Source organism: Schistocerca nitens, chromosome 10, assembly GCF_023898315.1.
Source record: "Schistocerca nitens isolate TAMUIC-IGC-003100 chromosome 10, iqSchNite1.1, whole genome shotgun sequence".
Taxonomy (NCBI): Eukaryota; Metazoa; Arthropoda; class Insecta; order Orthoptera; family Acrididae; genus Schistocerca; species Schistocerca nitens.
Window position 1 is genome coordinate 125924262 of NC_064623.1, and position 14717 is coordinate 125938978.

The following is a 14717-nucleotide window of genomic DNA, read 5'->3' on the forward strand; positions in this document are numbered from 1 at the left end:
CCCCTTAATCTGAAGAAAATGGGTGGGTTGGTCATCGAAATATTGTGCATAAAATGGAAACATCTTAACTGGAACACCACGAATCACATGATTAAAATTACTATTGTTGGCCCTTAGGTAGCTCATAAAAATCTAATCAGTCTTATATGACTTGTACAACAAAAATGTTGTTGAAATTAAAAATGATTGAAATGCAAATGTAAGGTCTGCAATTGATCCCTGTTCGACTGCAGGGCACTTTTTTATGAGAGTTTATGTGATATTCACTTTTGGAAATGCTTTGTGTATACATCAAGTTGCAAAATAGGTTGGATCCTATGCTAAACTCTAAGACTGGTAAGGGTAAGTGGTTCCCAGATCAGAGGAAGACAATAATATACTGGGTCAACAAATGTTCACAGACCCTCACCCTCTTGTCCCACATTCAAACAATTACATTACACATTAATAAAAGTTCATCACTACCAATATAACCCAATCCACCACGGGACTTAGTTCTCCAGAGCTGATACTATTATAAGGAGTTGTGATGGAAGAACATGAGTTCCAAACAATGGATGCCTTGGATCTGTTTGCTGCTGCTTCTTTTTAATCTCTGCTGCTAATCCCATGAGTGAAAGATCTCTACCAATGAAAAAGTAGATTTGAATGACATCAAGTTTCTTCTGAAGAGAAATTAGTCTGGTCATCTTTGTCCATTTGCAGTAATTCAAAGGTGTCGTGGCACCTGACATGTATGCTTGAAAATAACAAACGATCAAAATTGTAATTAACAAAAGTATTGACAGCAGTAAGCTGTATTTATCACATTCAAAAAGTTTGTAAAAGCTGTGGACCCTTGTTTTATCATGTCAATCCATTTGTGCCAATGGCTAACAGAGTACCATTCACGATTATGTCAAGTGGCAATAACAGTTTGCTTGCATCATAAATATTGAGTGTCAAAAGTTAATTCTAACAATATGAAATAGGACAGATTGCTACTCACCAGTTAGAGCAGGCAATGGGCAGCAGACAAGCATACTGAAAACAGAAACTGTCAGATACTATATACTCAAAAAAACACTTAGGTACTAAAGGAATTATCCAAATACCAAATAGGGCTGAAATCAGTAAATGTGACATACATGTGAAGACAGAAAAATAATTACAGTTTCAGAAAAAACTGGATGATTTATTCAAGAGAAAGAGCATCACAAATTGGATGAGATGGTCCACCTCTGGCCCTTATACAAGCTTGACTCTGGCTGATATAGTTGCTGATGCCCAACAGAGGGACATCATGCCAAATTCTATTTAAATGTCACGGTAGATAGTCAAAATCCCGAGGTGGTCTAACGGCCCTGCCCATAATGCTCCTTACATTCTCAATTGGCGAGAGATCCAGCAACTTTGCTGGCCAAGGTAGGGTTTGGCAAGCACGAGGACAAGCTGTGTGCGGACAGGCATTATCTTGCTGAAATGTAAGCAACGTATGGCTTGCCAAGAAGGGAAACAAAATAGGATGTACAGTATTGTCAACAGATGACTATGCTGTAGGAGTGACATGGATGACAACCAAAAGGGATCTGTTACGAAAAGAAATCGCACCCCAGATCATCAGTCCTGGTAGTTGGACCGTATGGGATGCGACATTCGGGGTGGTATCCCACCGTCTGGGGCGTCTTCAGACACACCTGTGCTGATCATTGGGGCTCAGTTCATAGTGGGATTCATCACTGAAGCCAATTATATTCCAGTCAATGCAATTCCAGACCAGGGACGTGCCTGGGGACACACCAGATAGCAGTGCGATACCAACCCGGCTGCTGGCTGCCATACAGCCAAACGAGGACTGGTTGTCTACTGTGCCATTTCTTTTCATAACAGGACCCCTTTGGTTGTCATCTGTGTCACCATTACAACACAGACATCTGTTGACGATATTATAAACCCCATTTTGTTTCTCTTCATGACAAGCCATCATTTCAGCAAGATAATGCCTGCCCACACACAATTCGTCTTCATACTTGCCACACCGTACCTTTGCCAGCAAGGTCACGGGATCTCTCCCCAATTGAGTATGTCTGGGGCATTATGGGCAGGGCCACCCAAGCAGCTCATGATTTAGACAATACAATGCGCCACTTGGATAGAATTTGGCTTGATGTCCCTCAGTAGGACATCCAACAAATCTATAAATGCCAAGCTTGCTCAAGAGTCAGAGGTGGACGAACTTGCTCAATTTGTGAAGCTCTTGAATAAATCATTCAATTTTTCTGACATTGTAATTTTTTTTTGTCTGTGCACGTACATCACATCTACATATTTCCATCCCACACGGATAATTCTTTCATGCTGCATAATGTTTCTTTTTATCTTACGAGTGTAATCTAATGGACAGAGCCCACCTCAGCATAGGTAGTCTCTGCTGGTTGGGAGTGTGGAGGTGGACAGACAGAGAGAGGTGTACTAGGGGGACAGTAACAGTGTGTGAGATTGGAATGGGAGCAGGGGAGGGCATTGAGGTGTGGAGCCACAGGAACGATGCCTAGAAACTCTAGCTGCGACATGTTCTTCACTCCTGTAAACCCCATTGCCTAAACCTTTGCTAGTCTCTCTGTCTCACATATCTAGGCCTTTACCTGCTCCCACCCCAGCCTCACACCACCAAACCTGCTTCTGAGGACTCTGTCCCATACTTTCTAATATCTAAAAGTCTTCCTTCAATGTGCCAGTCTGCCACTCAGTGTCTCCTCTAGGTGGGGAGCAGAAAGCTATCCTATTTCATATTATTGTTATTCCATCCCAGATTTCCCAATGTTTAAAAATTAATTTTAGGCTTGCCGTAAAGTATTACACAAACACTAAGTGGTTATTTTTTCTGATATTCAAATTATATTTTGCTCTCATTTTTGTCCCTTTATCTAATCAACTTCGCATTGTGACATTTCTGACGAAAGTACGAGTTATTCAGAAAGTAGGTAAAAAGTAGTGAATTCTTCCTTTGAATCACTCTCACTTTGTCTCAGGCGCAAGCAAATGTGTGTACTGTATATGCGTTTAGCTGTATCAAATTATCTTCCCTGACACACAAAATGGGGGTCATTATTCAATTTATCTTGAAAGTATGTGTGAAACGCACTTTCCACAAAAATGCTCAGATGCATAACTCTCAAAATATGAGTTTGAACAATAGGTCTGGAATTTTTAAAGACAAGGTGAAGAAACCATTGGATTGTATAATCTTTTTATTAATCACAAAGAAACAACATGATTCAAAGACATCAACAACAGCAATGGAAGTTCAAGTGAATTGTCTGCCTCCAATTCTGATCACAGAGAAACACTCCAATAGGAAACAGGGCACAACATCCTGCTCCATTTTCAAAAGCTGCAATGTCAAATATTACAAACTGTAACAAAAAAAGGTCATGTGATAATTATTGTTTACATATCGATTACAGTAACAGAGGCATATATGGTCTAATAGGAAGAGGGAACAGAAGGGCAGGACATGGGGAACAATGAACAGATGAGATGTGAAACCACAGTAAGTTAATAGTGGCGATAATGCCAGTTAACTACATGCGTGGGAAAAGCAACCACTCTTGCAACTCAGAGCTACTCTTGTTTCTGCAACTGATCTTCCGTTCTTTCATTGTTCCTATTTTTCTCATATTAATAATTCTAGTTATAGAAGGTTTTCTAACTAAAAGCTTATTAGCATTTTGTAATGAAACCGATAAACAATACAGTCTCATTCTCTAATGGAAGAACACAGCACATCGCGTTCGTAAATAACTTGATCCAACAAAACTTTTTATATGAGTATCTGGACATTCATTACACGACATTTAATTTTAAGTATCAATACAAACACTTACATAAAACATTATTTACACTCAAAACTCATTATTCAAAACTAATGTCCATATGTGTAACTGTTTACAGTAGCAATTATTAATATACTTACTATTGCTAGCTTTAATATGGATTGTTAAAAAGTTTAGAAATGTTAACTTAAAAATGAACTGTAAGCAAAATCTTTTCTGTTAAAAAGTTAATGTTGAAACCACTGGAGAAACATTATAATGTATTATTGTAGTCATCATGCACACTGACAAAAAAAATTTGCAACACCAAAAAGTAATTAACGTAGAGTAATGAAATTTCAGGAACATATATGCCTAAGTAACTTATTTAAGTGATTAACGTTGCAAGATCACAGGTTAATATAAGTGCGAGATACACCACTGCAAATATGATACACTAATACATTGAAATCCAGTGTAACTGCCCGAATGCTGAATGTAAGCATGCAAACGTGCATGCATTGTGCTGGATATGAGTTTGTGGGATGAAGTTCCATGCCTGTTTCACATTGACACCAAAACAGGGATGGTTAATGCTGTTTTTGGGAAACACTGGAGTTGTTCGATGATGTCCCATGTGCACTGAATTGGAGCCAGACCTGGTGATCAAACAGGTCAAGGCAACATGTTGACATACTGTAGAGTATACACCCATGCCTCCATCTTTGCTACCCTCCCTGTTTACCTCTCCCCTGTTGCTTCATAACCTGGGTTGTGAGTAACTGAATCCACTTTCTCTTCTTCCCCTTCTTTCCCCTCTCTCCTCCCTGACGAAGGAACAAAGTTGCGAAAGCTAGGATACGTAAATTTTCTGTTATGTTTTGTGTATCTATTGGCTGTACTGAGCTAAGTACTGGCCAGCCTCTCTACCTCTTTGTTAGTATTTGTTTCACGTCTTTATATGAGATTTTCCATCATCACAATAATGTTAGTTTATAATTTATGGACAGCCTAATCCATTATTTCCTGTCAAGGTTTGAAACTTAAGTAAATCATAATTTTTGTCTTGGTAAAATAAAGGTGATTGTATGTTTCCCTCATGCACATGTAAGAGACTGTCAGTTCACATCTACATTTATAATCTGCAATCCACCAGGAGGTGCATGGTACAGGGTAAGTCCCATTGTACCAGTTATCAGGGTTTCTTGCTGTTTCATTCATGTATGGAGCGTGGAAGAATGATTGTCTGAATTTGTCTGAATGCCTCTGTGTGAGCAGTAATCATTCTAATCTTATCTTCACGACCCCTGTGATAGCAATGTGTGGGGGGTTGTCGTACAGGGTGATTCAAAAAGAATACCACAACTTTAGGAATTTAAAACTGCAACGACAAAAGGCAGAGCTAAGCACTATCTGTCGGCGAATTAAGGGAGCTATAAAGTTTCATTTAGTTGTACATTTGATCGCTTGAGGCGTTGTTGACTAGGCGTCAGTGTCAGTTGATGCTAAGATGGCGACCGCTCAACAGAAAGCTTTTTGTGTTATTGAGTACGGCAGAAGTGAATCGACGACAGTTGTTCAGCGTGCATTTTGAACGAAGTAAGGTGTTAAACCTCCTGATAGGTGGTGTATTAAACGTTGGTATAAACAGTTTACAGAGAATGGGTGTTTGTGCAAAGGGAAAAGTTCTGGACGGCCGAGAACGAGTGATGAAAATGTAGCACGCATCCAGCAAGCATTTGTTCGCAGCCCAGGAAAATCGACTCGCAGAGAGCTGCAAATTCCACGATCAACTGTATGGAGAGTCCTACGAAAAAGGTTAGTTATGAAACCTGAACATCAACTACCCGAGGCGATGGATCGGCCGCCAGGCAGCCCGTGACAGAGCACTTCATCACTGGCCTCCAAGAAGCCCTGATCTTACCCCCTGCGATTTTTTCTTATGGGGGTATGTTAAGGATATGGTGCTTCAGCCACCTCTCCCAGCCACCATTGATGATTTGAAACGAGAAATAACAGCAGCTATCCAAACTGTTACGCCCGATATGCTACAGAGAGTGTGGAACAAGTTGGAGTATCGGGTTGATATTGCTCGTGTGTCTGGAGGGGACCATATTGAACATCTCTGAACTTGTTTTTGAGTGAAAAAAAAAACCTTTTTAAATACTCTTTGTAATGATGTATAACAGAAGGTTATATTATGTTTCTTTCATTAAATACACATTTTTAAAGTTGTGGTATTCTTTGTGAATCACCCTGTATATCCCTAGAGTAATCATTTAAAGACAGTTCTTGAAACTCTGCTAATACACTTTCTTGGAATAGTTTACACCTGTCTTCAACAGTCTGCCATTTCAGTTCCTTCAGTATCTCTGTGACACTCTCCCATGGATTAAGCAAACCTGTGACCATGCTGCCTTTCTCTGTATACATTCAATGTCTCCTGCTAGTCTTATCTGGTACAAGTCCCACACACTTTAGCAATAGTCTAGGGAGGGGTCACACGAATGACTTGTAAGCATCTCTTTAGTAGACTGATTGCACTTCCCCATTATTATACCAATAAACCAAAGTCTACAACCTGCTTTACCCACAACTGAACCTATGTGATCATGCCATTTCATATTCCTACAATGTGTTACACACAGGTATTTGTACGAGTTGGCAGATTCCGACAGTGACTCACCAATATTATAGTCATAGGATACTAAGTTTACATTTCTAAACATTCAGAGCAAGTTGCCAATCACTGCACCATGTTGAAATCTCATCAAGATCTGACTGAATATTTATGCAGCTTCTCTGAAATAGTACTTCATTACAGATAGCTGCATCATCTGCAAAAATCCTGATTTACAGCAAGGTCATTAATGGACAAGAACTGCAAGGGCCCCAACACACTTCCCTGGGGCACACCTGAAGTTACTTCTACATCTGATGATGACTCTCCATCCAAGGCAACATGCTGTGTCCTTCCTATCAAAAAGTCCTCAATCCAGTCACGAATTTCACTTGATACCCCATATGATTGTACTTTTCACAGTAAGTGTAAGTGTGGAACAGAATCAAATACTGTTAGGAAATCAAGAAACACTGTATCTACCTGTTGCCTTGATCCAACGCTTTCAGCAAGTTATGTGAGAAAAGTGCGAGTTGGATTTCATATCATCTATGTTTTTGAAAACCATGCTGTTTGATATTGAGAAGGTAGTTCCGTTCGAGATACCTCATTATGTTTGAGCTCAGAATATTTTCTAAGATTCTACAACAAATCGATGTCAAGGCTACTGGATGGTAGTTTTGTCACTCCTACAACCCTTCTTGTAGACGGGTGTGATATGTAACTTTTTCCAAAAGCTGGGTAAGGTTTTTTGGATAGATTACAGTGAGAAGCGAGGATAACTCAGCCACAAATTCAATATAGAATCTGACTGGGATTCCATCGGGGGCCGGAGCTTTGTTTAATGATTTCAACTGTTTCTCAACACAACTGACAATAATACCTATTTCATTCATTTTTTCAGTGTACGAGGATTGAATTGGGGCAGTTCTCCTGGGTTTTTCTTTGCAAAGGAACATTTGAAAATGGAGTTCAGAATTTCAGCTTTTACTTTGCTACCCTCAAATTTCAGTTCCTGTCTCACTTGCTAGGGACTGGACACTAACTTTTGTGTCACTAACAGCCCTTACATACGACCAGAATTTATTTGGATTTTGTAAAATGTCATTCGACAATATTCTGCTACAGTAGTCACTGAAGGCTTCATGCATTGCTCTCTTGACAGCCAAACATGTTTCATCCAGCGTCTCTCTCTATCTATAACCCTACACTTTGTTTTACAGCTATTGAGCAGTAATCTCTGTTTCTTTACAGTGACTGTATGCCAAGGAGGTTAAATCCCATCATGAACTGTTATACTAGATACCTATCTATCCAGTGCATGGTCAACTGTTCTTTTAAACTTGAGCCAGAGTGCCTCTACATGCTCCTGACCTGTGCTGAAATATTCAAGTTCCTCATTGAGATAAGATATTACTGATGTCTACCTAGTTTACTGAACACACACACACACACACACACACACACACACACACACACACACACACACACACACACACACATACATATATATATATATATATATATATCCACTTGTTTTAGTTGTCCTTTGTACTTTGGTAATCATTGTTGCCATAACCGCATCATGGTCACTGATGACAATTTTGATGTGGACATTTTCCCAATTAATTGTTGGAAGATTAAAGTCTCCATCAATGATTACAGTATGATTGGGTAACTTATGTACAAGTGAACTAAGATTTTCTCTGAAGTTTTCAGTTACATCATGAGAAGAGTCTGGTGGCAGAAAGAAGGATCCAATCATCGTTTTATGCCCAACCCTGACACTGAGTCTTACCCAAACACACTCACATGCAGCTTCATCTACCTCGGTGGATTTTGAGTTTTTGGTCTACTGCAACAAATACATCACCTCCCTTTCCTTTCGATATACACTTAAATTTTCCCAAAAATCTCACTGCTATCAATTTCAGGTTTCAACCAGCTTTCTGTACCTAGTATTGTGTGAGCTTCACTGCATTTCATGAGTGCTTGAAACTCTGGCATTTTGTTATGAATGCTTCGGCAGTTTACCATTAAGATTTTAATACTCTCACATGTTGGAGGCATTTCTTTCAATCTTACACTCATACGTCTGGGTATCCTACAGCCATCGTTATCTGGACTGGATGGACAGTCACATAATCTAAATAATCCTTGTGTGGTATCCACACACAGTCAGCTACCTGAGAAGTAGCATCTGATTTGCACTGCACATCTGACCTATTTAGGGAGACCCTACAGTTCTCAACCCTACGGCACAAGTCCAGGAAGTCGCAGCCTAGCTTTTCCCAGAACTTTCAAAGTATCTGGTTCAGTCCTCCCACTCGACTCAGAACAAAAAGGCCACGATCAGTTCAGTGGACAATGCTGTAAATTGTGAGGTTTGCTGAAACTTTGCATGCAAGGCTGGTCTTCTCAACCTGCTCTGCTGGTCGTTGGAATGACCCTAGAATGACTTTGGAGCCCAGATGGCAGTTATTATTTGTCCCAATGAGGGCCACAATTTGCAGTTAGTTGCACCCTGTTCCCGTAATGGCTGCTGGAGTAGCCTCCCCCAGGCATACACACTGGGTGTCCCTGGTGTCCTTTTCTGCCCCTTGCTGCCATTTCCCTCAGGGGTGCCATCATTTGCTGTACGTTTGAAATGCCGACGATTAATGGCCCCCTATCCCTTTGCGTTTGCCTCCACCTGAAACTTGACAAAACAGGTAAAGTGAATCCCACTGGCTCAGTTTCAGTGAAAGACAGCACCTCAACCTTGTTGTTTAGGGAGATCAGTACAACACCCTGAGTCCTCCTTGGTCCCCATCTACCCTGTACACGATGCCTACATCTAATATTGACACGCCACTGGCAGTCGAGTGAATATGTAATGACAGACCCTGTACTTTCGGCAGAGGAGACCGGATCCACAAGAGAAGATAGTACTTGAGGTACCTCTGCACAGGTATTGCAGGTACACGACTCTCGAGAGCTCTTCTAACACACTGATTCGCAGCAGCTGTCAATCGTTTGCCAGTAGTCAGAACTATTTCCAGTTGCTTACGAACATCCCATGTCTGAGAACAGCACTCAAGTGGGGCTGCATTTTGGCTGGTGCAATGTATTACAAGGCAGTGAACAAAGGACTCTGAATTAAACCTGTTGATTATCTTTTAATCTGTTGAGCTAAAAGTTGCTAATTCACTGTAAGAATTAAAGCAGATACACAAAACGAGATTTTATTAAGAAAATGCAAAACACTGTGGTAGAAATTACTAGGTTCCTAAAACATTTTGATTTTAATTATAGTTGTTAGCAAACTCGAAAAACGCGTTAATTTATAATGAATGCAGATAATATATAGGGCTACACCTCTTTAAGGGAAAACCAAATGTAACACAAAATGTCTGTCAGAAAATCTGCTACAGTAACTAAATCACAAACCCCTACTGCTCGCAGATTATGCAAAGGACAATGGTAACGTCCGAAAATTCTCAAAAACACACGTTTATTTGCATTGATATACAATGAAATTCAGGGGTGATGTATACTTTGGGTGAACTGTGAACCACAAAGGATTGATTTGCTACGAAGTAAATTACGTATACAAAACACTGGTAGCACTAACTTACAAAATATAGTTTTGTAGGCATCTGAAAACTCTGAAACTAAACTATTTCTCACATAATTGGACAACAAAATTAGAGACAGACTATTTTGAATGAGGATGATAGGCCTACTGTCCTTAAAATTTTTGAAAGAGCACAGTTTAGTGTAAGCCTACAATTGAAAATAATAGTACTAGTTTATCGCGGCATTCCCAAATGTTCGAAATTTCACAACATATCAGAATACAAACAAGTATCGACACAATCAATGAAAAATTATGCAGAAGAAGTGATGTGAACAGCAAAATACACAAATGTAGAACTTTAAATAGACACATTATCTAGTACAAGCAGTCCCCGCATAAGGGAAAATTCCTAAGACAGCTTTATTTAAATGGGTAAATAAAATAAATAACAAAAAACTGGAAATTGTCCCTCCTCTTGCAATGAATTGCTACTGAACAACTGCTTTTGTACATTAAATGGAGAGTACAGTTCACATCTAATTAACACCAATGGATTTCTTTTCACAGAATAACAATCTTTGGATACTGTACTGCATAGTGTGGGAATTCTGAGACATCCTGGGTTGCTGTAGAGTGATTCATTTTCTAAAATAGACAGTGTGTAATGGTGTCCACTGTTAACACACTAGGCAAATTCACCACACTTGGCATATTACATGGGCCACTTGTTCACTCCTTTTGTACACACATCAGTTAGATTGAGGTAGCTATGGAGTTTAAAAGAAGACATTCATACGTGGCACTGAATTTAAGATAGAAGTGAATTTAAAGCAGTATTTGGAATCTCTTCATGCAATAAACCAACAGCCTGCTGCTGATTTAATGATTTCTGAGACACACTCTTGAAGACTGAAGTCAATAATGACAGCCAGTACTGAAGAAAACTAGCTTCACCTCTGGATAATGATGACTGAAGAGGGCAGCTCCCCACTGTCTCTACCAACAAAATGAATGCAATCTTTGAATCAGATCAGAACTAGTTTGCTGAATTCCTGCATGGCAATCTTCAGATCAGAAAAATAGTTGTTAGATACAACACCTATTAACACTTAAGTAAAAAACTTGCTGCTAAATCCTGATATTAAACAGTTGAAAAATTTGATTCTCAGTGGTCAAAAGCAGCATACAATAACTAATGACAGAAAACAACTGTACCAATCTGAGAAACAAAGCAGTAGTCATGTGATAGATCTCCTCAGAACAATCCCATATGGCAAAAGTGAAAAAGAGGACACAAAAATTATTAATGTCATTGGATGAAAATGATATTTTTCAACTTAAGCTAATATAGTTATTAAAAATAATTTTAGCTAAGCAACTAGTTTCAGCTTGAAAAGCTATTTTTTGGTTTACACACATAGCGAGGTCCCACAGAAATAAAAATGGCTGCAAACTCACACTATGTGCTGCTGTTCATCATGGCTTACAAACTACAGTAGAAATGCTACTGTTTGTTGTACTTTAAAAACATTTAAAATGGCTTTTTGGGCCAGAAGTAACTGCATAATTCAGGAGAGGTCTTATTAAAATACAACAGCTTAAATGGAAAAATATCACCTTCATTCATTACGAAGATCGTCGTAATGTCAAAGACATTTTAAATGCATCACACATATGTAAATTTAATCACCTGAGCAGATCAGTATCCTTCATCACTCCAAGTAATGTTGTAATCAGGATATGCAGTCTTAAGAATTTCTACAGTCTTGCTGTGGTCTGCCTTCCCAAACCCCTGAAATGAAGCAGTCCTTGGATATTTTAAAACTAAAGCACAATTAAACAGTGTGCTACATATCACAATAATAATTAAACACTAAAACAACTCTTAACTACAACTACATCATAAGTAAATAATGCGGTTGTACATACACTAAAAAAGCAACTAATACAGAGCACATGAAACTGTAAAGCAATCTGAAATTTTCTAAACCACACATCACAACACAAAAGCAACAGAAAAAGGAAGTTTGTAAAGACCTTCAGAATAGATGTGCAAGATGTAGCATCTGAATTAATTTTTGTATTGATGGGTCTGGCATTGTACACAACACTGAAACACAAGCGGCAGTAATCATGCAAAAAATTAAACACGTACCCACGATCTGCAACTGTATTAACTGTGATAAATGAAACAGGTAGATCACAAAATATGTGAAACACAGTCTGAAAAATATAAAATAGGTGCGAGGGGTACGGAGGAATCATTTGGTCTGCTCCAAGTGCAAGGAATGGTTGATTTGAGTAATTACGACAACAACTGTCCTGGCAACTGGAAAAGGTCTTGTAAAAACACCAGGCTCACCACAATTCATGTGCTGCCGTAACTATACTCAATCAAAAGATATAGGAGCTGGCAATAATAATAATGTCATAAAAATATGGGACAGAACATTCTCTCTCTCTGAATATACAGGTGGAAGCAAGGATTGTGGCCTCAAAAATAATCTGAAAGGTGTGAGAAAAAAAATCATGAATCAGATTGGACAGCTCAGTTGGTATCAGCATTGTCCACAGAAGGCAAGGTTTCAGGATGTAGTCCTGGTCCGGCACATAGTTTTAATTTGTCAGGAAGTTTCATAATCTTGGCTGCTACCCAGAACAAAAGTAGCAATTTCTACCAAAACACTTGTCCACAACACCACACCCAAATTATTGTACACGGTTGTAAGAAGCATGATGATGATTTACAGGTATTAACATCTGGTGACATTTACTTCTGACCATCTAACAGGGTATTCTATAATTTGTGCCATGTAACCGAAGCAGAAACTGCTTTCCAATGGAGCAGCTTGGCATATGGAATTGAACAAAATTGTTTTATGACCTGTTTTACACAGAATACTGGCAAAACACAGATAAAAAAATAAATAATAGAACAGTATATATGATTGCACAATGTCCTAAAGTGAGGTTGGATTGGACAAGGTGGTAAATAAAGTAATCACCTAAAATATTTTAGTTTCTGACAATTCAGTCTTAGGGAGGAATATGTACAGAAAAATATGGACGGTGCATGTATCAGAGAGCGCTATTAATGTGACTGGACAAATTATACATAAACAGTAATACTCTTAAAATCTTTAAAAATACTTGAATTATAGGGCACACAACGTATGAAAAGAAACTTCACTGTTTTTAAAATATTTTTTTGTTTTAACTGTGGTCTGCAGCTTATACGAATTGTAGAAATGACATCACGTAACACTTTAAGCTGTCGATAAATTTTTTTTATGATGCAATCAGTTTTGGTCAAGGACCATTTTCGAGCACCTGTTGTACCCACAGCACGGAAACAGGAAAAATTCAGGCAAAAGAATATTTCAGACACTGTATTCTTTTGATTTATATATAGTTTTTGATGGTAACCAAATTCTGTTAAGTGTTGCTTGTATTGTTACTATAATTTTCAAACATTCTTTTCACCCAAAATTTTCCTGTATCCACGATGTATATACAACAGGTCCTGAAAATGGTCTTCAACTGAAACCAGTCACACAGTAAAAAATTAAGTTGAATAACAGCTCAAGATGACACATACTGTCATTTCTACAACTCACTGCTTTTGGTATTACCTGTGAGTAGCCGTACACTTTGATGACCTTGGCACTGGGGTCGTGCTGTATTCTGCCACCACCAGTGCACTCGGTATCAACGCCAAGGCCTTTCACCCTGTCCATCGTCTCATCGTAGACGTCCGAATGGAAGCCAGCTCGCTTGTATCCTCGCACCTAGTAGCAGGAACCATAGTCAAACTTTGAACAAAAAGTACTAAGCGAGAAGAAAACACAAAAGTAGCAACATGCATGGAAATTGTTGCCTCAAAAATAATCTGAAAACAAAACTTAAAGGAGCTGTTGTTATATCCACTATCTATAGGAAACACAAACAGGAGCTTCTGTTTTTTCTAGTATCTACTGCAAATGCAAATGAAAGCTTTTGTATATTCGGACAAGTGTTCTCTCGGAAAACATGGAACATAATGTAAATCATCAAGCTAACAAGGTAGTTGGCAACATCAGCACGTGGCTTTTGGAGAATGGATTAACACTTCACTGCCAACAACTGAACTCTTGTAAAAGCGAAAAAGTCTTGTCCTGAGCTGGTCGAACAGACACTATACACAATGTCTTGGACACAAACACAAAAGCTTGTTTACTTTTGCTCTGTTATCTCATATGGTGTTATAATTTGGGGCAATTCTGTGCACTTGGCAAGAATATTCTCATCCCAGAAAAATGCAGTCAGCAAGCTCTGCAGTGCCAGCTTGTGAACATTCAGGGTTGTCGCAAGTTTCCCCAAGTGGCATTCCCTGATTTCCAGACAAGTTTTAGCATTTTTCCCTGACAAATTTCGAGGTCTCAAAGGCAAGTAAAGACACAAGTTAAAAAAAAAAAAAAAAAAAAAAAAAAAAAAAAAAAAAAGTACGGACTTCTGTATTTCTTCCCCTCGTGAGCAAAAATCTTAAGTACTAATGTCAGCACCTTTTGTAATGAACAGTTTTTAGTTGGAGAAAGAAAGACAATGGTATATATATTTCATTTAAGACCACTGTTGTTATTTTATTTCAATAAAACGAAACGTATTTGGTGACACGCATTTGGAGTCGCAAGACAGGTTTAAAATACCTTCACTGATTTCAGAAATAACCTCAGAAAAAAGTAGGCCTCCTGAAATAAGTGTATAA

General features: G+C 38.7%; 1 protein-coding gene across 4 annotated transcripts in view; it reads right to left on the reverse strand.

Moving 5' to 3' along the window:
* Nucleotides 1-3212: 3212 nt before the first annotated feature.
* Nucleotides 3213-14717, reverse strand: part of LOC126210457 (sex-regulated protein janus-A-like) — a 50584-nt gene continuing 39079 nt past the window's right edge. For all 4 annotated transcript variants that reach the window (XM_049939690.1, XM_049939689.1, XM_049939691.1 and 1 more), the window contains exons 3-5: nt 13606-13761; nt 11664-11765; nt 3213-3395 (exon numbers count right to left, since the gene is read on the reverse strand). In XM_049939690.1, coding sequence (XP_049795647.1) covers nt 11673-11765; nt 13606-13761 — 249 coding nt within the window. In that variant the 3' untranslated portion in view covers nt 3213-3395; nt 11664-11672. The remainder of the gene's footprint in view (nt 3396-11663; nt 11766-13605; nt 13762-14717) is intronic.